Consider the following 26173-nt stretch of genomic DNA (forward strand, 5'->3'; position numbering starts at 1 on the left):
TAAAAATTATATAATAGTTGGTTTAAAACAACATTTTTTAATAATAAACGAAAATATTGAATCATCATCTATTTAAAGACGTTATTCGTGTTTTTATAAAAACTACAGAGGACATGACTTCATCAGAATGTCCATGAATGCACGCGATAGTTGAGAATTCAATTTTTAATTGATTATGGTAATATTTTAATTAATAATCTTCTTATTATTAGTGCGGCGTTAAGTTCTGCCACATACAACGCTTTGGAAATTCGATATAAATAGGGAAACGGAGTATTTTAGTAGAGTATATACATATGAGGTAAAATCGTAAAGTCGTTTGCTCTATTATTTATCCAATCTAATAAGAAACGTACATCGTAAAATTCTGCTAATAACATAATACTAAGAATCTACAAGTGTAATACATACAACAGCCATTTAAGTAAATATATCTGTACCTACTTTCTGTTGACACTGTAACTGGATCTATATGTATATCATACTTTTATTATTGTAATTTAATTCTATATGACATAAAAATGTAGTTTCTACAAAATTTGCAACAACGAAACTTTTTTATTTTTTTTATTACTCAGCGGAATAAAATTAAACATTCGTTTTAAGTATAATATTAATAAATAAACGTGTTTTTTCTCGTAATATTTATTAGTAAATGTTATAAACTTTTCAAAATTAACCTATAAAATCATATTAGAAAGCTCGCTAAAGTAAGGAACCTTCAACTGAGAATACTTGAAAAGTTATTGTCTGGCATTTAGTGCATTTATATATATAGACATGCCTTAAGGGTTTTTGCTGACAATTGCGATTGAATATTTTTTTATACTTCTATCGTCAGTACGTAATTAATACATTCTTAAACTACTATTATAGTAGAATTCAATTAGGCGTATCAGTGAATCTATTACAGAAATTCTCAGGTGTGCTTATAGAATTTAATTATCATATTCTACCTACAATTATTGTTGAAATGAAAATAATGCTTAAAATCACAGAAAATATACAAAACTGCCGCCGCTTTCACATTTAACACGTGTAAAAGTATGTTTAGATGAAGTACTTACGTATTATAAATTGTTTGTCCACCTGTTTAGCTTACTAGTGCAGGGTACGGGCTACGGATAACGGAGGCTGTGTGCGTTCCTACTGGAATGCGACACCTGTGATCACAAAACACTGTGCAAACACACCGGCACACGTGTAAAAAAAACTAAGTTCAAACACACAAAAAAACTTGGAGACAATCCGTTAAAAAGTTTTCTGGAAGCGCGAGAAAATATCGAAAAAGTACGCGGGAGACGAAAGTTAGTACGGCGAAGCGGTCGCCGACAACGAAGAGAACGGCGGCTCAACTTCAACTGACGTCATAACAAATGCGCGTGGTTCAGAGAGGGAAGGTGGGTGCGAGCGAGATAGCAATATGCGATACTAGCGCCGCTACACCTGTAAAACAATGTCAAAAGAAAGGTGCGAGTGAGATAGCGTTATACGACACTAGCGCCATTTTACACCTGTAATTGGGATATTCTAAAAGTTAGAGAGAGATAGCGCGATACCGCCTAGGGCAATGGTGTTGCAAATTTGCAGCACACGACTTATTAAGCAACAAAGTTTACGGAACGGGTTCAACAGGAAGAAATGCAATATGATAAAATCTTTTAAAGTTACACATTTTATTTACTTTTTAATGGATCCATTTGGTAGCTATGCCATAAATATTTTTTGTCTTCTTTTATTGGAACAATTTTCAACAATTTAAATAATAGTATTTTCTATATACCCACAAATGCTATTTCTGTATTTAATTAATTGCATATTTAATATTTACTTTTGCTCTCAATATCTTCTTTAGTGGTAAGAATGTAAATAACAATTTCAAACTGCTTAAGGAAATCTCAACAGTTATTAATCGGATATTTGATGTATTAACTTTGGCCAAAATTTTAAAAAATATTTTTAATTTTAAGGTAAAAGTAGTGTTCAATGTTTAATTAGTATAATTGACTATAATATTGCTTAAAGATTTCATGCAACATACATATTTTCAATGAATTTTCTAGGCATGAATACTTGTTTGACTTACATTCTAGATAACAAGAAGTGAAGGAAAAAGAAAACAAAATATAGAATTAAATATATTTATTTATATAATTACGTGCCTGCGTGAATAAAATTTTATTGTGTTATATTGCTTTAGTTGGTAATAGTTAGATGAAAACTTATCACTTTAGAAAATTGCGAACCTACTATTAAATTAGTGTATGGCACAGACTATGGTACAAAATATACAGGAGTATAGACTAGTAGTATTTATAATTATTCTAATATCACTTCTTCAATGATAAAGATGACGATGCAGATGCGTTGCGAGGATAGACGCCAAGACCAGCTCTTCAAATAGTCCTTGGAATTAAACAAAAGCATGGTATTATGTATTGTGTCAACAATTTTATTTTGAATATTTGAATATTTTTCATTGATTAAATAGGTAAGTATGGAAATTTATATTTTATGCTGTTTTTTTTATATGTTTATATTTAATTTACATTATCTATTGTAGTTTGAATAATAGGTAGAAAAAATATATGTATGTTTTTTAGCTTCACCTGTACCTATCCCGCATAAAGCAGTTAATATAAGTAGGTAGTGTTATCAATATGTAATGCAAACAATATTCGTGAAATTCCATATCGGTAATCGAACCCACAACCATTTACAGTACACGCCAAACAGCGTCACTACAGGGTAAGCAGAGGGGACCAAGTATCTTAATACACACTCCGTTCCTCACTTTCCGCTGAATTCTTTAGGCATTGCATGTTGAGTAGCGGTACTCAACGCCGCACTTTGCCTCGATACCAAAGTGAAAAAATAAAAATATTAATTTAAATAAACATTTCATATGCTCGAGTAGGGATCGAACCCCAACCAGTCGTCTTACAGCCACACTGTGCCTTTTCTCTACTTAAGTAGCATTGCAATGAAAATGGATAAGACATATTATTTGTTAACAATTACATAATGATTGAATTCAATTTAGTTTTTATTTTTAAAACATAAAAAGTTTAATTACAAGACTTGCTATTGTACAATACAATTGTATAACAAACCAATATACTTACGTAAAGGCTTTGCCTTATCGTACATCGGGGCCTGATATTCATCTGAAGCTTCTAAAAATTGATACATTGCTTTAAAGCCGGTCCCGTCCAGTCGGTCGTTGGATCTAAACGTTACTTTGAAGAAGTTTCTTTCAGATTCCACGTGGAACTCCTTCATTCGCCCGCAATACCTCCCGTACCGGCTATCTTCTGTCATATAATTGGAAAACTCTACGTAGTCACTCGCGGATACAGCTTCGCATCTAAAATTACAAAAGTAAATTTTACTAATCGTCTTTCTAAATATAATCTGTATTTCATTATGTATTTTGGAAGTAGCTTCACGTTGTCCCGCACACAGCATTGTTTGCAAAGAAATCTGGTAATCTAGTGTTATGACACTCCGTTCCCATTAGGAGAGTTTTATTCTCCACTGTCCGCTGAAGCCTGGAGGCTTTGAACGTTGAGTGGCGGAACTCAACGCCGCACTTTGCCTCATTACTAGAGCGAGTAAAAATAAAATATTTAATTTAACTAACAGTCGCACATTTGTGCCCTTGAACAACAACTGCCTTCGAGTTGTCTGTATCTTATATACGTCAAATATGACATTTTACTTTATAAAATTTAATTTATAATCTTTTTCTTGAACTCACGGCAAAACTCCTTCCACATCAAAATGTGTGAAATACAAATGAACTTTCTCAGTTTGTCCACCGTGAAAGAAGTACGAGCACTCAGTGTCCCGCGGATACGGACCGGGCGAGTTCGGCGATGCGAATGTTCCGTTGCGGACTTCACTACTATTATACACAAATGCGCACGGAAATTCTTTTAGCTGTCTCCCTGTACTTATACCGAAGTCTGTAAATAGATATTATTATAAATTAAAAATATTATATGTAATACTGAATGTACGACCGACTACAATTATTTGTTATGTTAAAAAATGTTTCCATGTAAGTGGCCTATGTGTTTTTAATGTAAAATTCGGCTTCTGTAGGTACATGTCCAGTACGGTGATAGAGTGATCACCATGAAGATAGGTGTTCTGAAGTTTTAAGCATTGTTTACTCGGGAAGAAAATAATCAAATTTGCGCAACCATCTACAGCTAGCTTCAGAGCGGTCAAGATTCGTCGACCATACTACAATTTCTCTAAAAGGGGGTGAAAAGTGGGGAACGGGTATGTTTAAAGTTGTGTGCCTACCCTTTCATATGCGATAAATACAAACTCTCTCGTTTTCACGATTCAAAGTTAATTCTTTACATCGGAGTGGTCCTTATATGGTACCCTCATTATTTTGAACTAATCGTAAAAATACTATCCAATCAATACAATACTTATCGTAAAAATACCATCATAATTAAAAATAATTGTATAATAGCATTTAGTATATAAATAAAAGTTTAGTTGCTATTGGTATAAACATTTTAAATGCGGAAAAACAAGCTTAGCGGTTTTCCAACCCGCATTAGTGGCACCGGAAGAAAAAACAAACGCCGGATGACGGTGGTATTTAGCGCGAAGATTACTCTACTTTTTTATTATATTACAGCTTATAAATGTATTACTAAGTACAGATCCATTAGATATATTATTTTTTTATGTTATAGGATAAGACAAAGTAAAATCCGTTAGTATATAGATTTTTTATATATATATCGATACATATATATGGAAGATATGTAAGAAAAAATGTTATTTGGGCCTTTATTAATGTAATGTTACCCAAAAACAATGATTTTTAACATTTTTGTCTGTTTGTCTGTGCGTTTGTTCATTAAATACAGTTCTCATTATTGGATTCTGGCTAGCTCCGCTTAACATTTGCAACATTATTAGGTGTTTGTTTTATTTCAATCGGTTCAAACGTTATGTCAATATAAATATTTGCTACAAAATAAGGCCTCAAATTTTAGTTAATTTTATTTTTAAAGTCATAAGTAAAAAGTCATAACTAAAAAAGTTTAAAGTGAGATAAGTGGGATATTTAATATATTTTATGAACTCTGTTCGAATTAACAAAAGCATTTCAAATTTTATTCTTATTAGGTGTTATTAAAAATAAAGTGAACACTATGGGTTATTTATTATACCTAGGCTTATTACTCTCCACAGACTGTGATTTAGGTACTTTAAACGAAGTGAACTTAACGGCACAGTAAAATTGCGCTAACCAGATATTACTCTAATACCTGTGGCGCGGTAATAAATAAATATTATTGAGAATTCAATTTAAATTATAAAAATATCTTATTAATATTTTTACTTATTATCATAAACCAGTATTGCTAAAGTACTAACTTAGTTAAAATGCTATATAAACGTAGCTATAGATTAATAGAAGGCTAATGTTCATTTGCTAGTTAGTTTATGGTTTTGATTAATTATTTCCAACCGAAACAATCAAGCCTACATATTTTAATTTTATATATTGTCTTATAAAAAATACTTTGACTTAAATCTATAGATATTTCTTTTAAGATTACATACTTCAGCAGCAGAACTATGAAATTTCTCAATCTATATTCATAATATATATATGTAGAAATAACTGATCTAAGAAACCAGAAACTCTATATTGGAGCCAAATTGGCTTTTACATAATATCATTTTCTTACTTTCTACGAACGAATATGATATTTTGAATCCTCTTGAGTGCCTCGACGACTGAGTACCCCGGAATTCGAGCATTAGCTTGGGTCCGTTCGACATAATTGGTTTAGGAAGGTCGACTCCGCAGAAGGTAGCAACGTTTTCCAACCGCCCGTCCACGTTAACGAACGCCTGGAGTGAGTCCACATTTGTGCAACTGGAATAACCAAAATTAAATACATTATTTTAAATTTCATAGTATAATGTTAATGGAAATAATGTTAAAGTATATTCTGACTAGTACATAAACATTTAAGCATCTAATTATATCTGGTAAGAGAAATATGTAGACAGATCGTTTAACATGCAGTGTTCAACACATATTTTCAACTAGGTAGACTAAATAGATACATAACATTTAAATATTATAAAATTAAATTTAATACAAATATATAGAAAAATAATATGGATAAACCTAAAAAAAATACTTCGTAAAAAGTTTATTCTTTATCATTTCGAAGCTAAATTAAATACATAAACTTTTATTTATAATCTAGATAAACTGCGAATAAGAAGAATTTAAGAATACCTTGAAGATCCATCAGGTGCTTTGTACAAAAAGAAATCTTGAAATAGTAGTCTAATTCTCTCTTTGCCTCTTCCGAAAAACTCGTAGTGGCAGTGTGTATTGGGAGGATAGGCGAGTGGGTAATGAGGCGATGTAAGTGTGCCATGTTTCGCCCCATCGCTGTTAAACTCTTGATGGCAAGATGAAGCTGAAAATAAGTGCAAATAAATATAAATTAAATTTAATAATGCAGAAATTATGCTTAATTACATATTATTGAACATGAACAACGTTGATTAATATAAATAAGTATATTGGACATTCAAATAAAGTTAGAGAATGATAAAATTACATCTTGCGCTATATCACTGGAAGACAAACCTTAATTATAACGTCTTATACAGACATGACGGATCTTATAATGATAATTGGAATTGTTTCTACATTTTGAAATTATAAAATGCACATGTACAATGAAAAGCCATTTATTTATTTTTACATCCTTGTTCTTAAATTTAATAGTAGAAGGACGCATGCGCAAGAAAATCAATACCACTATCTAGATTTCATCGTTTATTTTGTAGTCATCTTTAAACGTGCTAACAGTGAATATATATTAAATTGCATAAAATAATATTATATTCGTTTGTTTTAATTGACTTCATTTTAATCTAGGCATTAATTCCCGAACGTTTGACAAGTGTTCTGATTTACATTTTTGACGTTGACGTTGAAGCTTATGTCATTTACACGCCTATTTATTTGTTTTCAAATTGTCTGGTGATTTTTTGTTAATTATGTGATAATAATGAATTTTACCCTATTTTAAAAGTTGAGTTATAATTATTTACTTTATGTATATGAAATATTATATAATGGTATATGAAATTTAGTGAAAGATGACAGATTCAACACCGTTTTATGTAGATCGGGCAAAAGGAGGCCGAGCATCATGTAAGGGCTGTAAAGGTAATTGTCCCAGTGGAGAACTACGCATGGCAAAATTAGTGTTTAGCCCTTATGGAGAAAATCAACAAATGAAATCATGGCACCATGTAGATTGTTTGATGAATTTGTTATTAAAACAGCGACCAACAACAAAACGAATTGATTCCATAGATGACATTGGTAATTGGGAAAATATTAGCAAAGAGGATCAAGAATTTATATTGAAGAAAATTAATGATATGGAAAAGCTTTATGGTGAAAAAAATAGTGGGAAGTATGTAGCAAAAGTGTTGAAAAATGAATCATTGCCCAAAGCAAGTACTTCAGCTATAGTGGATGATAAAAAAGATGAGATGGATTTGGATATAGAGGATAACAAATTTTTGACTTTTTTTTCCTTATGTAAAAAAATATCTAAGGTTGATGCATATACAGAAAAAACTGCAACAGTCAACCATTTTTTTACTAAAGGTTGTGATGGGAAGAAATTTGTAGGAGATATTGGTCTATGGTGCAAGATGCTATTGCCACAGGTTTCTAAGAGGGTATATAATGTAAAAAGTAAGCAGCTGGCAAAACTGTTTTCTCGACTTTTTAGCACTGATCATGATGACATGTTGACACATTTAGAACAAGGTGATATCGCAGATACTATCCAGCAATTCTTTAAAAAGTCAAATTCAATTAAACCTGTATCTGAAAGTACACTAACAATACATAATGTGGAAGATTTTCTTGAAGATCTCTCAAAGGTAACTAAAGAAGAAGAGCAAATATACCATTTTAGAAAAATTGTAAAAAAGTGTACTCTTGATGACATAAAAATGTTGATAAGATTAATAAAAGGCGACTTGAGAATAAATGCTGGCCCAAAACATATTTTAGAAGGTGTTCACCCAGATGCTTATACTGTATTTCAAAGTTGTCGAGATTTGGATATGGTGTTAAAGAGAGTATTGCCACAAAGTAGTGATGTGAAACATAAAGATTCCCTTCAAAAGAATGTTATTGCCAAACTAAGTCTTATGACTCCAGTATTACCGATGTTAGCAGAAGCTTGCAAGTCAGTTGAAATGGCTATGAAAAAATGTCCAAATGGCATGTTCTCTGAAATAAAATATGACGGAGAACGGGTTCAAGTCCATAAAAAGGGAAATGAGTTCAAATATTTTTCCCGTGCCTTAAAACCAGTAATGGCTCACAAAGTTAGTCATTTTAAAGATTATTTACCCAAAGCATTTCCTAAAGGAGATGATTTGATCTTGGATGCTGAGGTACTTATGGTTGATGTCAATACTGGAAAACCATTGCCTTTCGGTACATTAGGTATTCACAAACAATCAGAATTTAAAGATGCTCAAGTTTGCTTATATATATTTGATTGCTTATATTACAATGGAGAGATTTTAATGGATTACCCTATTAAGAAGAGGCGGGAAATTTTACATCAAATAATGGTGGAAGTCACAAATCATGTTATGTTCTCAGAGCAGCAAGTTATTAATAAGTCAGCTGATTTAGCTAATATGATAGCAAAGGTATTTTTAATTTCTTTAATGTCATGTTTTTTTTATAGGGATATTATAGAATTGGGTAGAGAGGACTCTTAGATATTTTGAGACACTCCTTTCTTCACTTTTCACTCAAATTAGAGATATTGCATATTGTGTGGTGTCATTAATTATATTACACTCATGTAATAATTATAGAGGCTAGTTGTGGCACAGGGGCACAAGTGTGTGACTGTAAAAGCAATTGGTTGTGGGTTTGATCCCCACTCAAGAAAGTGAAATATTTATTTAATTTTATATTTTCATTTCTTCGCTCTGGTGTCAAGGTTAGGTGCGGCATTGTGTTTCACCATTCATATTCCTCCTTCTGCATAACCTGTTGTGTGCGGGAAACAGCATGAAACTTTTTTTTTTTTATTAATTTTAGATATATGTATATGGAGAAAATTATCATACAAAGTACAAATATACATATCTTTATGCCATAATTGAAATTATCAATAATGACAGTGTCAACACTTGTTCAAAATACAACAGTTTTTGTTCTTTTCTAATAAAAAAGTTATTTATTTCATTTTAATATTTTGATTAACATTAATACTTAAAATATTTCGTTCACATTACAGGTTTTACAACTAGGGCTAGAAGGATTAGTGTTAAAAGATTTACAATCCACATATGAGCCTGGGAAACGTCACTGGCTAAAAGTAAAGAAAGATTACCTGTTTGACGGAGCAATGGCTGATACGGCTGATCTTGTCGTTTTGGGGGCTTGGTTTGGTTAGTATGTGGTTGCTTTAATATATATATTTTTAATTTGCGTTTATGGGGTCCGATTTTTTTTATACATGAATGCCAAAATATTTTTTTTTAGTTTGTCCATTTTTTACTATGTTTCTTGTAGTTAGGTGGAGAGAACTTAGTGTTAAGACAATTTGTTCACAATTTCAACAGGTTACCTTAATTCTTTCCACTCGACAGACACTGTGTGAAACTAGAGTAGAATACCATTTTCATCTCTGCTCTGGTAGTGAAACATTGAATAATGGAGTGTCTTTACACTAGGTTCTTTTTATTATTTTATATAAGTCATAACATGAATTAGGTATATCTATAATATAAGAAATCTAATTTCAATTACAGGAACTGGTAAAAAAGGTGGCATGATGTCAGTATTTCTTATGGGTTGTTTGGACAAACGTCGTAACCGTTGGGTCACTGTAACTAAAGTACATACAGGACACGACGATAGCACCTTAGAGAGATTACAAAAGGAATTAACACCTTTAATGGGGAAAATATCGCAAGATTACAATAAATTACCAAATTGGTTAGACTGTAACAAGGGAATGGTGCCAGATTTTGTTGCATTGGACCCTAAGAAGCAACCTGTATGGGAAATTACTGGTATGTATATATATATATATATATATATATATATATTGATATTATTTATTTTCATATTTTAAAACACTGCTGATAAACAGAAAGAGTTTTAATATTGGACATTACCCTTCTTTTAAAGTAGTCTGTTAAGAGAATGCTTGAAGTAAAAAGAGAAGCATTTATTTTTATTTATTCGCAATTTTATCACTTAAAGACGTTTAATCTTAAAAAAACTTTGCATTTCATAATTATAGAACTAACTAACAATTCTAAACTTGACTTTCAGGTACTGAATTAACCAAAGCAAACTTACACACTGCTGACGGTATATCGGTGAGATTTCCAAGAGTTACACGAATTCGGGATGATAAAAATTGGGAAAGTGCGACGAATTTGGATGAACTTAAACATTTATATAAAACGTCTAAAGAAAAAACAGATGTTTCACTGTTAAATAAACTAGCGGCTACTGCTAATGACGATTACGAAACGCCAGCCAAGAAAACCAAGATAAGTCCTAAAAATGTTAAGAAAAATATAAGCCCTATAAAAAACGGGCGTCTTGATACGTTTTTGATTAAAAAACAAAAAGAAGTTAAAGACGAAGATATAGAAGTTAAAACGAAAGTTGAAATTAAAGATGAGAAAATTGTAAATAAAAAACGGAAATTTTCACATTTAGAATCAAAATTGAAATGTCAGTATGAACCTGACAATCCGTTACCTGATGCGTTCAAAGATAAAAAACTAGGTTTTTATCCCGACTTCATAACAATACCCGAAAATGAAAGGAAATACTTTGAGAGACACTGGATTGCGTATGGCGGTACTGTCATAAAATCTATAAAATCAATGGACGTCGATTTCTTAGTACACAACGAAAAATCAATAGAATATAAGAAAATGAAGAAATTAAGCAACAAGCTGCCGTTTAACGTGCGACATGTTAATAAAAGTTGGCTTAAAAAATGTATAAATAATGTAAAATTGTGTGATACTACGAATTTCGCGGTTGTTGTAGAACCTACTTGAGTTTTTACCAATTTCAAAAGAAAGGTATAATTATGTTGAATTGTCTATGTATTGTTGAAATGTATTACATATTTTTTTATTGCCTTTTGTCTTTTTTAATTAATTCCGCAAAATTTAAATAATACATTTTGTAATTTAATTTAAAATTAAATTGATTATTTTATTGATGGCCTTAAATTGATTATTTTATTGCTAATGCTGTGCTATAAATGCTTCCTCCACTCCTTTCCTCATCCGCCAAGTACTGGAGGCATTCCGTGTTGGGCGGCACAACACAACGCCGCGCTGTGCCTCGACACCAGAGCGAAGAAATTAAAATATGTGTTTAAAAGCTAGTCATATTTTTACATTTTTATATGATTATATTAAAAATTAATTATGTTAGAAGGTCTTTTAATTATGCATTTTCCTATTGTGTAACATTATCTACACTATTTTTACCGTACGACCTTCGTGTTCCATACAACGTGACATTCGCGAAGTGATAAGTGCTCGGCTGGCACGTTCGGAACGCCGTTATCAAAGAACAAAGCATATTAGGTACGCTTCCTTATCTATTTGTATGTATTTAATAAAATTATATTATTTACATGGTTTTGAACGCTCGATCATGGCTTGAAATTGGCATTCTGACGTGCCTCTATAGATAAATTTACTTAAAATTATAAAGCTGAAGAGGTTGTTTGGTTGAACGCGCAAATCTCAGAAACTACTGCTTCAAGTGAAAAAAAAAACTTTTGGTATTGGGTAGTATATTTATCGAGGACGTTAATAATTTTGATTTCCTGTTCCTGTGGTGAGAATTATCTCGGGCAGTTAAAATGTTTAAGTTTCTAATTTGACTACTAAAGCGAAGCCGATTGTAAAAGCAAATAGTAATATAAAATTATGCATAATTATCGTTTATTTACTTCAATCATTTACATAAACAATATACTTACCTCATAATTTTGAATTAAAATATTATTAAAATGATAACTTGTATGAGCTATAGAGGCGCAGTTGAGTATTCCAGCAGGGAAGTCAGAGGGAACCTGGGAACTTGAGTGTTAAGGCACTCTGCTTCCCATTTAGACATTTCCATTTCCCACTTTCCACTGAATAACAGTTGAATGATTACGTAGTAGGTATATGTATTTGAATAATGTCACCATATCACCGCTACGCTAAGACTAAGTGCTACATTTAGTCTTGCCAATTGACGCCCAATTTCTCCAAATTGGGTTAAAACTGGAGAGCGGAATGTCTAACATTAATTTCTCTCTACATATGTACCTAAAATACTAACTTTCTGAAACTTTTGACTTCTCAACTCCAATACTACGTACGAGTCATGTAAATTAGGACTCAGAAGCACCTACATTTATACTTACGGAAGTAGGCACGTATAGCACTTACATATTTATAATGTTATACTTAAAGATTTTAATACTCAAAATCAGTGTCAAGTAGCGCTCGGTATCCCGTTTTTGTTTAGTAGGTAGGCCTAGGGGCACAAACGTGCGATTATAAAACCGGTAGGTTGTGGGTTCGATTCCCACTTAAAGAAAATATTTAATATTTTACTCTAATAATGAGGTAAACATAACAAGTAATGCCTTCAAAATTCGGATTATTGATCGTTTTATTTTTGTTATATTGACGTTTTCGTTCTTAAAACATGAGTGAGTGAAGAAATAAAATTACGACCTAGTATGAAATATGGAGAAATGGCTGTCTAAATCCAAATACCAAAACACATTAGGGCATATTGCTGAAGCAATAACTTTGTACTCTAAACGTTCAAAATCATGCTAGCTTTACGTATCGCATACAGTAAATGTTCACATTAAATTGAATTTTATTTCTCTTTAACATTCTTACCAAGCAAATTTGAGTGCGGCAGTTTATAAATACTAGAGTTTACTCCAGATTTATAAGCCAGAGGAACTCGAGAAAGTTTTGTAGACGCGAATGTTTCGCATTTCGTCGTCAGGGGAAAAACAAACGGGCCAAATACAGTAGGTACAACCGCTGGAAACACCTTTAGGCTGTATCGTATACGTTTTAAATTTTCAACGGCTTTCAAACTCTGCAAGGCTAACGCGGCCGTGTGTGGGCCTTATTAGTTATTTACAAAGCTATGTACGAGTACGTACAACACAGGTATGGGAGTCTAACGGTCTGATGTGACCAATTTTGGGTAATTTAAAATGGAAGTCGACATAAGCTTAATGTTATTAAAATAGCTGTTAGCGATATTCGTTTGCGTAATTAAACTTGTATTTTGGTTTACTTTAGTTAAACATGAAGTAATGTTGCTATAACATTTGGTTAGGAAAGTTTATTTAGTGCAATTAGGTAAATTTTTGGTAGGTATATGTTATTTATAGCAAATGTACAGGTACTTCTAAAGAATTTTTTGTGTTTTAAAGTGTGCATATTTTAATTAAATAAAGTCTTTGCCTTAATTAAATCAAGTCTTTCTTAAATGCATTTAACCATTTTAATTTAATTTATTTTGGTTGTTAAAGAATATTTTCTTTCATTCTTCTCTCTTTCTTTTCTGTAAATACAACGTAAATACACAGACAATATCTTAGACAAGTTTCGTTTCTTTTAAAACAAGAAATAATAGTAATATTCCAATTATCAATAGAATATTTATTTAATATCACAATAGTTTCATATTTTCTACATTAATTAATACTAAATTTCCCATCCAACAATTGTTTGTGTTGGTAAAAGCTTTCTCTTGAAGCGCTTTTGAGTTTTGATTAATTAAAGTAACCTAGGAAACCTGCAGCGAATCTATCTTGCTCTCACCAATTTGTTAATGACTGTTCTTTTTAAGTAATTTGTATTTACAAAATATAATTAATTTTCATTAATTATATTATAAAATATAATATAATTAATAAATATATATAAATATAATATAAATATAATATAATTAATTTTCATTATAAATGAAAATTAATTATATTTTGTTCCTTTTAATGTTTAATGGCATATGAGTACCTGTACTTTACATAGGTTTGTTATTACACTATTTTCAAGATAATGCATTTTTTTTCATTGTTGCCTAGTTGAGGCAATCGTTATATGGACAGATGGTGGGTGCGATTCCCAATCGATGAAATGAAATATTTAAAATTTTCATTTTTCTCGCTCAGATAAGGTTCCACCACCCAACACGAAACGCTTTTAGAAATTGGCGGAAAATGAGAAACGGAAGTGTCTTGATGAGAACGGAGTATGTTAACATTAGGTCTTATTTAATATTTACCAACCGTTCAAAATTATTCAAATATTCTCTTTTAACATTAAAAGAAACCAACGGGGAATTATGAAAATATTATATTATGAAAAGCTACTTAGTACATATTGTAAGCAAAGTAATTCAATATTACCACCGCTCGTCTAATGGATTGGAAACTTCTGTTAAATAAAAATTGCATTATAAATTTGAATTTTCAACGTTAGTGGTTGAAATATTCGAAGTTAAGGCTAATATCTCACCAGATCTAATATTTATAGATGAATTTGTTAACCTTGTACCTTTACGAATCTACTGCAAAGCTTTGTTTTCAGAGATTCAAGTTAAAGATTGATCTTTGGATATTAAATATGTAGGCTATAGGTGAGATTTAACGAAATATCTACATGAAGATATTGATAAAAATTGAAATATAAATAAATGTATTATATTTATATAATGTAGAGACATTTTCAATAAGAATTGATGAAAATGAATAATGTCTGAAAGAGAATATCAGGGTGAATAAATAAAAATAATAAATATTTAATTTCTTCTAATGGGAATCGAAACCAGAACCTAAGAAGAAGAAAAGAGAGAAATTTTAAAATAAATTAAGTGTGAAATGAGATAAAATAACAATAAATTAAAATACATACAAATATATTTATATAAAATACATATATTTTTGACGTCCACCGCTGCTCTGAGTACGTTGTAGTGTAAACTCGGCCAACAAGCATGTTAAGTTCCTCTTGGGAATCTTGCATTACGGACTACAGCCAGGCGACTACTCTCACGTTATAATAATATATACATATTGTAATTTGATTTATTCTGAAGCAATGCTATATAAAGTTAAGTATAGTTAAGTAATTTGCCTTTAACTTAACCTTATTTACGTAAAGTCATTGCCATTTGAAAATATTTAGACTTGAATTTTACAAACTATTCTTCTTTTTTTTAGCTTCTCGTTGTGTTAAGGCACTCTGTCCTCATTGAAACACTTCCGTTCCCCAGTTTCCGCCGAATTCTGGAGGCATTTGGTATGTGTTGAGAGGCAGAATTCAACGTGACACTTTGCCTCGTTACTAGAGCGAGGAAATGTTATATATTAAACATTTAATTTCCCCGAGTGGATATCAAACTCACTACCTCTCAAGTTTACAGTCTCAAGTTTGTACCCCTGCGATATAACTAATCTTCCGAGACATTTCATGTTGACTGGCGGAACTAAACGCCGCCCACAGAATCAATTTTCACATTTATCTAACAAATGAATGATGAAATTATATCATTATTTTAACGCTTTTCAACAAAAATAAACAATTAAAACCTAAAATTAATCTCCATTTAATCTCAAAACGGCCAAAATCCAATTGTTTCCATAGAAATATTTATACAAAATCCCATTTTTATTCAAGCCCGAGTTTCCATCCACTCTCATTTTCAGTTGTAGCGACGCATTACGACAGATCGCGCCGCGAAGCCCGGCTTAAATGTCACGGGGTTATGTTTCAACATTTCTATAAACTACGGTTGCGAAATAAAAATGGGAGTTTTGAAATATTTTTAAATTGCAAAAAAATATATATAAATATATGAAAAGTTATAACTTAACGGCAAGCTGTAACTGTGGCTTCTTTAAGGAATTCATAAACTTTCTTCATCATGGGAAGATATACATAGATATCTTATTTTTTTTTTTTTTAGCGTCAGCCTGTATGTCATACAAAGTGGGATCGGTCGACACCAGAGCGAAGAAATGAAAATATTAAATATTTAATTTCCTCCAGTGGGAATCGAACCCAAAACCTGTCGCGTTCACAGTCACATGCCTTTGCGCCATGACTGGCCTAGACATGTTCTCTTATTTAAATCAATAATTACGTAAAGTTTCTTTAATTATTTCATTTAATTTTCATACGCAGGCTTAAGATTCAAAGGTTCAAATAGCATATCTAGATTTCTAGACGATAGTTTAAAAATATACTTAGCAGATTACATCTTAAAATTCAGCGTGAAATTCCTCCATGAATAGTATCTGGGGCCATTTTATATTAATGGATAAAATTTAAAGTGATGCCCTACATTTGAAGATTAATTGTTACTTAAAGACGAAATGATTCATGTGGCACCATATTTATTATCGTTTGGTGCAGAGAGTTTTTATTTGTATTATTAAACATATATTTTTTTAATTTAAACGAACACTCACTGGTGGCTAAGTTGGTAAATGTCTGCCTTTCCTCAATTTCGACAAGCAAAATGCAGTGTTAAGTTACGCAATTTAAAAACTACAATAAGTTTAAAAAATGAAGAAAGCTCCTTAACTCGTTCTCCAATCCCAAGACAAAATAAATATTAGCCACAACCGGAAGCAGTTTGCAACACAAAAACAATAAAAAACTAGAACCATCCAATCAAGTAAGTAAATAGTTAACTCAGTTGGCACAACATAAGCTGTAATATTCCAAAGGCCATACGAAACGAGTGTTCGTCGCCATTTTCAGTTGTTTTACATCGCGTCATATGTATTATTTATTCAAGGCGGTCGCCCCCGACCTCTTGTTAATTATGACGTGGACGCGGTACAACGGGCAACTCTCAAATTGGGTTATTCGCGCCATCGCTCTGTAACTAAATAGTTAACAATGACCAGAGGCCTTTGGAAAAAATGTATAAGTATAATTCACCCCTTTTTTCCGCTATGCTGCGCGTCAAAGAGGTTAAAAATGTTGTTTTTTTTTTGTTTTCATGAAAATCTCGTACGCAGGGTAGGCAGATAAAGCCTAGTGTTAAGGCACTTCATTTCCCATTTTCCACCGAATTCAGGAGGAATAATAATGGAGATTCCTGGTAATTTTTAGTTGGATTATGTTTACAACTTTAAAGCATTCGTGTTGAAGATATCGTATAACATAGGTATAAAGAGTAAATAAGTGAATTGATATTAAATTATAGTTTTTCATGGCTTTATTTATATTAGTTTGTTTAATTTTTTTTAAATGCCTAACATAAAATAAGAACTCTAAGTAGAAAAATCGTTAGATATTTATTACTCTAATTACTATCCAATACTAATATATATGAAGCTATATATAGAATGACATATAATTATCAAAATGTATCGGCGTTAGATAACATTCATTCATTTATGTGCCGATTCTAAACACGATAAGCTTTAATGTCAATAAAAGCGAACATGCCTTCATTTTGCTAGCAATGATTTTAATTTAGAAATTTATTAAATTTGGCTGTATTTTAATATTGTTTTTTTGCCTGTATTCCATTAATAAATCAATTTCACGTTGTATACCGTACACATCTGGATAGGCAGAGATATCCTAGTGTTGAAACACTCCGTTTCCCATTTTCAGTCGTGACGCAGGGCCACAAGTGTGTGGCTGTAAATGCGACTGGTAGGCGCAGTGCCCAGCGCGGCGTTGAATTCCGTCAATCAACATGCAATGCCTCCAGAACTCAGCAGAAAGTGGGGAACGTAGCGTCTTAACACAAGTTCTCTCTGCTTACCCTGCTGTATGCGGGAAACAGCGTGAATCTAACTTATTTATATTATCTTTTAATTATTTTAAAAGTGTTAAATTAACCGTGCCATAAACGTCACTAAAAGAAATTATACGATCGTGAAGAGGGGTTAGCTTTATTAATTGTAAAAGCTCCGCAAGATATATTTGTTTTAAATGGAGCTATCTACTGAATATTTTGTCTTCGTTAAACAATAGGATACTTTTAATAAAGACTTTCTAAAGAGTAAAAGTAATGACTTCGACAAAAATAAATGTATTTTAAGTTTCTATTTTTATTTCACTAAATATTTTACATTGTATGACTTTATAGAGACGATCGTGGCACAGGGGCAAAAGTGTGTGATTGCAAACACGAGGTTGTAGGTTCAATTTTATTCGAGGAACACAATATTTAATAATTTAATTTCTCCGCTCTCCTGTCGAGACGAGGCGTTGAGCTCTACCACTCAACTACACTCGGAAAATGGGGGACGGAGACTTAATATTAGGTTCCCTCTGCTACCCTACTGTGTGCGGAATACAAAGTGAACTTTAAAATATATATAAATGGACGAGTGAAATGTATTTAAATTATACCTTTGAATTCATTTAATCATAATAATTGAATTGGCATTTTGTAATTAAAAGGTTCAAAGTTCATGTGAATTTTATAATAAAAACTATTTTAATACATGTTTTATATTCTAATGGTATTTAAATGGCATTTTGCTTATAGCATAGTATTAATCTGTTTTCTGCACTCCAAAATTTTATTTAATTAAAAGCAACAAAAATATTTCAAATTTACATTTTTCCCTAATTGAGAACCGAATCCACTACCACCAAGCTCCATTAAACACACAATGTAAATAAAAATATGAATGAAGTACTGACATCGTCTATAACTAAGTAACTGAGAACTGGCAAACTAAAACCACAGTTTGCACCCAAGTTCGCTGTTGCAACAGAACACTGCAGCTCCCACTACGGCAAAAGTTACCGCCAAGTTGACATTTTAGATTGATTTTATTTTATTTAAGTCGTTTGTTTGGATTGAAAGTTAAAAATGTTATATTTATTTTATGCATAATCTTTATCTTTCTCTATCTATATATATAAAATCGAAAGGTCACTCACTCATCACGAAATCTCAGAATTATAAGTGCTAGGAAACTCAAATTTTGCATAGGAGTTATTTATAGGTACGTTACGTAGGTGCTCGCTAAGATGGAAATTTACAATATTCGACTTCTAAGGGGTTGTTTTTGGGGTTTAAAGTTTGTATGAAACTTCGTTACTACAAATGCTAGGAGTCTCAAATTTTGCATGAACGTCACTAATAGGTCGTAGGTACTCATGGAGACAGAAATTAATAATATCGCAATTCACGCAGACGAAGCCGCGGGCGGGCCGCTAGTTTTCAATATTTGTTTAGTTTATTTTCAATAGTTTTTGGTTATTAGGGTTGACTTTTGGTTTCAAATTTCATGCTTAGACCAATTTCCAGGGGGAATACAGGATACCGATATCCCATAACGACTGATATTAAATCTATAAAAAATATGTGGCACAAAAAGGTCTGTGCACACTCATCTCATCAACGTTTGTTATATAGGCTGTGGTATGGAGGTTTAAATAATGAATATAATGCATATATTATTTCCATACTGAACCCATACTTTATCCGTGTTTCAGTGAATATATCGAACCTTTAGAATTATAGTGTTATAACCTCCATTTTAAGAAAGAAAAAAGATATATAGATAAATAAATCAGTAATTAATTTCAGAAGCATTTACTAGTGTATCATCTAAACTGATTTTGTAAGCCTAATTTTTGTACAAAAACGTAATTGTACGCATTTTTATTTGACGTTTCCCAAAACTTGATGTTTTTAAAAGGTTTCTATAATTCTAAAGGTGCTTTATGATTTTAATAATTTTACAAACCTTCTCAAGTACTAGTACAACTATTTAAATAATAAAAAAGATCTCAATTTAAAATACTCTCGACGCCACAATAGTAAGCTATAAGGCAAAGCGGAATAACGATATTACCATCTTTATTTTCTTCTTTATAAGTAAAATTCTTATTAGAATTTATATGACTCTAGAGAATTCTTCTGTCGTCACGTCTTAATTGTGAAGCGGAAAATAAATATAAACGCCATTATAAAAAGCTCATAGTCACGTATAGGTACAATGGACGGCGAAAGTCAGCTTTTATGTACCTTCATTATTAAGATAACGTTTTAAGCACATTTGTAGGTATGAATTTATCTTTTTTTTAGTTATTATACACTATGGACTTAGTTTCTCAGCTTTACGCTGTATCCCGCATGTAAAAGTGTAGACAGAAGGAATTTAGTGATAAGACACTCCGCTCTCCACTTTCCGTCGACTTAGTCCGTGCCTTTTTTATTTATGTTACTTAATTTTTTCTTCTTTATTGTTTCGTAAATTGTTTGGCGAATGTTTGAGTGGCTGGAAGAACTCTTCTAAATGTCAATTCCGGTCATTTTTCTTCTGTTCGTGTCTCTAAAGAAAATATACGCTTCAATATTATGTTCAAATATTATATTATCTAAACAACTGTGGTATATACCTAGATTTTAAAATATAATGCAAATAAAACCTACTTAAAGCTTGTAAATCCAAGCAATGAGATCAAAGTGTCTTCATAAAATGTTTACAGCGGATATAACGTTTCATAGAGTACACAATTAGAAAATGTAGAGAATAAAATGAGGCAATAAGAATTACTGATGCCTACTATTTTACTCGTAATTTATAGTTTAATACAGGTTCACTTTGTATCCCATGGGAACCTAATACTAAGACACTCCGTACCCCATTTTCCGCTGAATTATGAAAGCATTGCCTGTTGAGTTGCGAAACTCAACGCCGCGGTTTGCCTCGAAACCAGAGCGAAAGAAAAATATAAATATTTTATTTCTTCGAATGGAGATCGAACCCACACCAATCGCGTTTACAATTACTTACTTGTGCAACTACGCTACGACTGGCCTCTTACATTTCAATTTGTAGTTGAAATGTAAATAAAAATATATGTTCGTAAATAAATACATCCACATATGCATACTTTATAAATATTTAACTTTCTGATTCCATCATAGTACGAATCAGCCGAGTTTAAAGAATACCGATATTACAATTAAAATGGTTCAATCACTTTTCATCGGATTGTTTTTAATTCAAATATGTACAGCTTTTTACCATATACTAAAGAGGGCAAGGAACACCTAGTGTTAAAGCTCTCCGTTTCCCATTTCACGCTAAAATATTGTAGACAATGTCAAATGTTTGCGTTTCATAATATTTTTAAATTTAATTGTGTGAAATAACTTACCAGAAATTAGCTTTAAAAATTAGATTTAAGAGAGACGAGAAAGAGTAAAGGATGAAGTGGACTCTGTAACATAAACCAGATGCAGGAAGAGAGCAATAATATATCAACTGCTGTAAATTACCTTCGCTTACTTGAAACGTACTGAGTGTTGATAGAACGTGCTAAGTACCTAGTAGTAGGGTCTATAATAAAATAGACTTAACCCTCATGGGGCAGAGACATAAGGGTGTGTTTAACGCGACGGTTGTAGGTTTGAACCCCACTCGAGAGAATGCATTAATATTTATTAATATTTTCATTTCATCGCTTTGGCACCAAAGCAAATGCTTTGAAAAATTCAGCGGAAAGTGGGGACACTCCGTCCCCCATTTTCCGTTAACTAACTTAACTAGGTTCCCTCTACCTACATTGCTGTGGGCGTGATGCTTAAGTAAGGTAAATAAAAAGCTAACATCGTGTAAAAACAATTTAATTGAACCAATAAGATTACGCCATCAGTACTAGAGATAAATCGGTTAATTTTATTGGTCTAATCGAATGTTCGATAGTGCACTCTGTAGAAGTAGTCCGTAGCTTTTTGAGATAGAATTTGTCTATTATAAGTTTTAAAAGTGGTTATCGCAGAGAAGTTAAGTTTAGTATAAAACTTTACCAATATTTATCGTATAAAGCAGAGTAAACGGATAGAACCTAGTGGTTTTTAAATTTAGTCTCGCTTAAAGTACAGACCCGTGGTCCGTCAAGTTTCCATCAGCTTTTGTCAAGTAATATATTTTATCATTAATAATAAATATGTTTTCATTAATCATTCATTTTAATTAAGCTTAAATTACTTGCACCGAATATGTATATCAATAATAGATTTATACATTGCATTTCAACAAATACATTTAAATGAATGTTAAGTTTCAATAAAGACAAGGGAGGACGCGACTGTTGAGAACATGACCGCTTCGATTCTGTCTTTTGCGACTAAATAACACAAATTAAGAGTTGAAACACTTAAGCGGCGTAGTGTTACGATACTCTGTTTTTTGCTTCCTGCCCACATTTGAGACATTTCGTACTGAGTCGGAGCTCAAAGCCGTGATAAATAAGTATATCTTAAATCAGTCTCTGTACCTTTTTAATATTTATTGTAATTATTTTTCTAAGACCATTCAGGTATTTAATTATATATTAAAAACCCTAACTTAAAAGCCCTAACTACAGAAATAAAGATCCTCCAAGGTCCTCAAAGTCTTATTTTAGTTCCAAAATTATTTATTTAGCATTCAATTTAGCTTAACTCATATTACAACGAAATTAGGAAATTCGAAATTCTTACTTTCAAATCTAATTTAAGATACTGTTCTAAAAATATAACAACCAAACGTAAATGAATTATGAAAAAGCCGAATCCTCGCGTAAAATGGTCATTTCCTAATTGATTTATCCAAACCCCTTTTTTTCCGCTTCACGCTGTATGCCGCTTGTAACAGGGGACAGAGGGAACCTAGTGTTAAGCCCGTTTCCCTTATTCTAGAAGCATTGCGTGTTGAGTGGCGGGGTTGAACGCCACGCTTTGCTGAGATACCAGAGCGAAGAAATGAAAATATTCAATATTTCATTACCTCTAATGGGAACTCACTATTTGTTGCGTTTACAATTGTGCCCTTTTACCAGGACTGGTGTCAAATTAGAAATACTTACTTTTAAATCAATTTTAAGATACCGTCCTAACAATATAAAAAGGGAACGTAAATGAATTATGAAAGAGATTTTTAGCGTTATTCCTCGTGTAAACGGTCACTTCTCAACTGATTTACAAAAACCCTTTTTACTTTATGCACAGAATTATTACTGGTAGAAAATTCTTGCTTTAAAAATGACCTTATGGCCGATCAGTGCGACTATAAACATGGCAGGTTGTGGGTTCGATTCCCAGTCAGGGGAAAAAAAAAAATATTTTCATTTCTTAGCTGCTATCAAGGTAAAGAGGCCTAGAAAATTCAGTGGAGAGTGGGAAATGGAGTATCTTAGCACTAGGTTCCCTCTGAGTACCCTACATGTGAGATACAACTTGGGGCTGAAAGAGAAGGAAAATGATTTATGCATTAGTTATCCTATACGTGTAGAGTTTACAATTATCTTTTACAAAATGCAGCGCTCAAGCATCCAATGGTAGAATCAGGTCACGAGATTAAAATTTTTTTAGCCTTTGATGGATTAAGCTTCGTTTATAAGCTTGCTTAATAATGTTTTAAATACAGCGTACTTTTAAAGAAAATATATATTTAAGCAAAGTTTTATATAGTACTGGTATATATAGTATATATGTAAAATTATTTTACGTATTTACGTTACGTATTTTCGCATAAGGCAATACGTCTTTCCTTGTATATTATTTTATTATTTAAAAAAGAAGATATATAATAGATCCCCAATGTTGTGGCCTTTTCGAATTAACAACAATATTGATTTGAAATAATTTCATTATCATCCAGAACTGAAGTTGAAATCCAAACTTCAGCTCAAACGTTCACTAGGAAGTCAAAGTCAAACATGTTTACAGAACTTCTATAGCTCTATAGTTAGCATAGAATACATTTATTGTATTCTATTACAATAATTTCAATATAATATCAGTATTTTAGTCCTTATGGCTAATTATGTCACAAATTAGAACTTACCAGCGCTTTCTAAGTAATTAGTATTATTAAAAAGTTAGTGAAACTTTGTCATTTTGAAACATAAATGGTTTAATTTTTTTTTGAAGAGATATAACGAGCTCTTTGCTAATTTATTAATAATAGTTTAAATACTATTTAACAGGAAAAACGTCTGTAGTAATAATTTTAATTGTTTGGAATAGCAAGAAATTTTACATTCCATTTTCTTTTTACAGATCATCTAATATTTTTTTTAGCTTCAAGCCATATTTCACACACAGCAGGAACCTTAGGTTAACCTTATCCTACTGTTAAGATATTTCGTTCCCTATATGCCGCTGAATTCTGGAGGCAATGTATGTTGAGTGACGTACCTCACCGCGCGCTTATTCCTCGACGCCAGAGCGAAGAAATGAAAATATTAAATATTTCATTTCCCCGCGTGGGAATCGAAGCTACAACCTGTCACGCTTACAATCACATGCTTGTCCCTGCGCTACGACTGGCAAAACTGAATATACTCACTTGTGGACCAGACCGACAAAACAGAAAGCAACACGAGAAAGTCAAGTCGATTTTAATGTATATTTAACATCCTCTTGCAAAACGATTCAATATTTAAGTCTGTTCGATACTTACAATAACCTACATTGGAGTACTTCATCTTTATTTTTAAAAATATATAATGACTTTTTCTTTTTTATTTCTTTTCACTTTCACGTTGCATTCCGCATATATCAGGGTGGGCAGAGGGAACCTAGTGTTATGACACTCCGTTCCCCACTTTCCGCCAAATTTTTCGAGACGTTGCCTTGGTACCATGGAGCAAAAAATTCAAATATTTATAAATAATAGTTCATTGCCCCGAGTGGGAATCGAAACTATAACCGTCACGCTACAGTCACACGCTTCTATTGCACGACGACAACCTCGACTACTTTTTTCTTTATTAATCAAAAGCTCCTTGAAATTCAGAACGTTTAAAAACAAACGAAACGAACGTTTAAAGTAAATTATATAAAGCCCAGATATCGTCCAAATTTAAATACATATATGCGAAAGGATATAAAAATTCAATTTACATTAATTTTACCACTGAAGTACTTTTCCTCCGGAATCCGAGTGGTTCTATTAAATGTTTGAATACATAATATCTTGATGACATGTATGTATGACGTCATAAATGTACTTAACTATTATTGTTCAATAATAAAAATATATAGCTTAATTTTTTAATTTTTTTTTTATACAATACTCTTTTAAGTAATAGCGATATTTAAAAAAATTAAAGTATTAGAAAAAATGTATATTGACTTTTTAAAATTTAAGGTTTATATTCGTCCATATCTGGCCACGAAAATATTATGCAGAACGAACACTGAATTTTCCGCTACATCGCAGTGGGCGTCGTACTTTTTTTATTGGCTTCCAAGAACGCCGCTTGAAATTCTGAGTGCTTTCGGGCGGTAAATTAGTATTGGAAGGCTTAAAATTCAAAAATTCTTCATACGAGTATGTGGGTATTTGTAAAACATCGATGCAAGTGAGCGAAAGAACGAGTAAGTATATTTAATTTTAATTTTTTTTATCTAAGTTCAGATATGTGGAGAGAATATAATTATTCCTTGTTTTATTTTTCAGGAATCCGTAACCAAATGCTAAAACGGCATCTTATTACTAACACTTCTCTATGTCTGTCCGTCTGTCATCGGGCTGTATATCAAGAACCGAAAAAAAAATGAAAAATAAATAAATCACTTTAAACGCGTGTTTCAAAATGACCTACTATATATTAATTAAGGCTAAATTCCAAAACTTTGAGAAACATGTATTACATAATTATACTGTCTCGACGTAGTCAAAGCGTACTCTGTCCATGAAGGATTCAACAGGCGTTTGAATTATTAATCTACGGTTTTCAAAGTTTAGCAGTTTGATGTCGCAAGTTGTAAAATATTTAGTATACAGTCGAGTATTAGAGCACGTAAAATAGTCAATGTACGTTGAGATAGGTGAATCAATTAAATATTAGATTTAACTTTATAATGTATCTTTGAGGCTGTAGGGGCGGAGGGGCACAAAGACTGTAGAAGCGGTGGTTGGGGGTTCAGTTCCAAATAATAAATACTGATAACGGTGACGCGGTGTTAAGTTCGCCAGTTAACACGCGATTTCTCATGAATTCGGTGAAAAGTGGAGAAGGCAGGTCTTAATTGGGATCGGGGTATCCTAACACT

The 26173-nt window shown here is 31.9% G+C and overlaps 3 protein-coding genes across 6 annotated transcripts in view; 1 reads left to right on the forward strand and 2 right to left on the reverse strand.

The window, feature by feature from the left end:
* Cad99C (cadherin 99C) overlaps positions 1 to 1351 on the reverse strand; it is a 131490-nt gene extending 130139 nt beyond the window's left edge. The window contains exon 1 of the mRNA XM_085207572.1: positions 1068 to 1351. The gene's annotated coding sequence lies outside the window, so the exon portion shown is untranslated. The remainder of the gene's footprint in view (positions 1 to 1067) is intronic.
* A 776-nt stretch (positions 1352 to 2127) lies between these two features.
* The window catches only part of Sol1 (CUB domain-containing protein Sol1), a 255522-nt gene continuing 231476 nt past the window's right edge, over positions 2128 to 26173 (reverse strand). For all 4 annotated transcript variants that reach the window (XM_085208009.1, XM_085208010.1, XM_085208011.1 and 1 more), the window contains 5 exons: positions 6293 to 6479; positions 5730 to 5920; positions 3761 to 3968; positions 3126 to 3367; positions 2128 to 2406 (listed from right to left, as the gene is read on the reverse strand). In XM_085208009.1, the coding sequence (XP_085064135.1) occupies positions 2339 to 2406; positions 3126 to 3367; positions 3761 to 3968; positions 5730 to 5920; positions 6293 to 6479 (896 nt within the window). In that variant the 3' untranslated portion in view covers positions 2128 to 2338. The remainder of the gene's footprint in view (positions 2407 to 3125; positions 3368 to 3760; positions 3969 to 5729; positions 5921 to 6292; positions 6480 to 26173) is intronic.
* On the forward strand, positions 6848 to 11231 carry DNAlig3 (DNA ligase 3). The gene is made up of 4 exons (XM_085208008.1): positions 6848 to 8757; positions 9357 to 9510; positions 9874 to 10137; positions 10403 to 11231. Exons 1-4 carry the CDS (start codon positions 7171 to 7173, stop codon positions 11146 to 11148), a joined length of 2751 nt encoding a protein of 916 aa, XP_085064134.1. The 5' UTR covers positions 6848 to 7170; the 3' UTR covers positions 11149 to 11231.

Source organism: Heliconius melpomene, chromosome 3 (assembly GCF_056956725.1).
Source record: "Heliconius melpomene rosina isolate 202511_hmr_F chromosome 3, ASM5695672v1, whole genome shotgun sequence".
NCBI lineage: Eukaryota > Metazoa > Arthropoda > Insecta > Lepidoptera > Nymphalidae > Heliconius > Heliconius melpomene.

Coding starts and splice junctions, on each gene's coding strand:
- DNAlig3 (XM_085208008.1), top strand. CDS start 7,171: ATGACAGATTCAACACCGTTTTATGTAGATCGGGCAAAAGGAGGCCGA. Junction 9,511..9,873: donor CGTTTTGGGGGCTTGGTTTG/GTTAGTATGTGG, acceptor TTTCAATTACAG/GAACTGGTAAAAAAGGTGGC. Junction 10,138..10,402: donor ACCTGTATGGGAAATTACTG/GTATGTATATAT, acceptor CTTGACTTTCAG/GTACTGAATTAACCAAAGCA.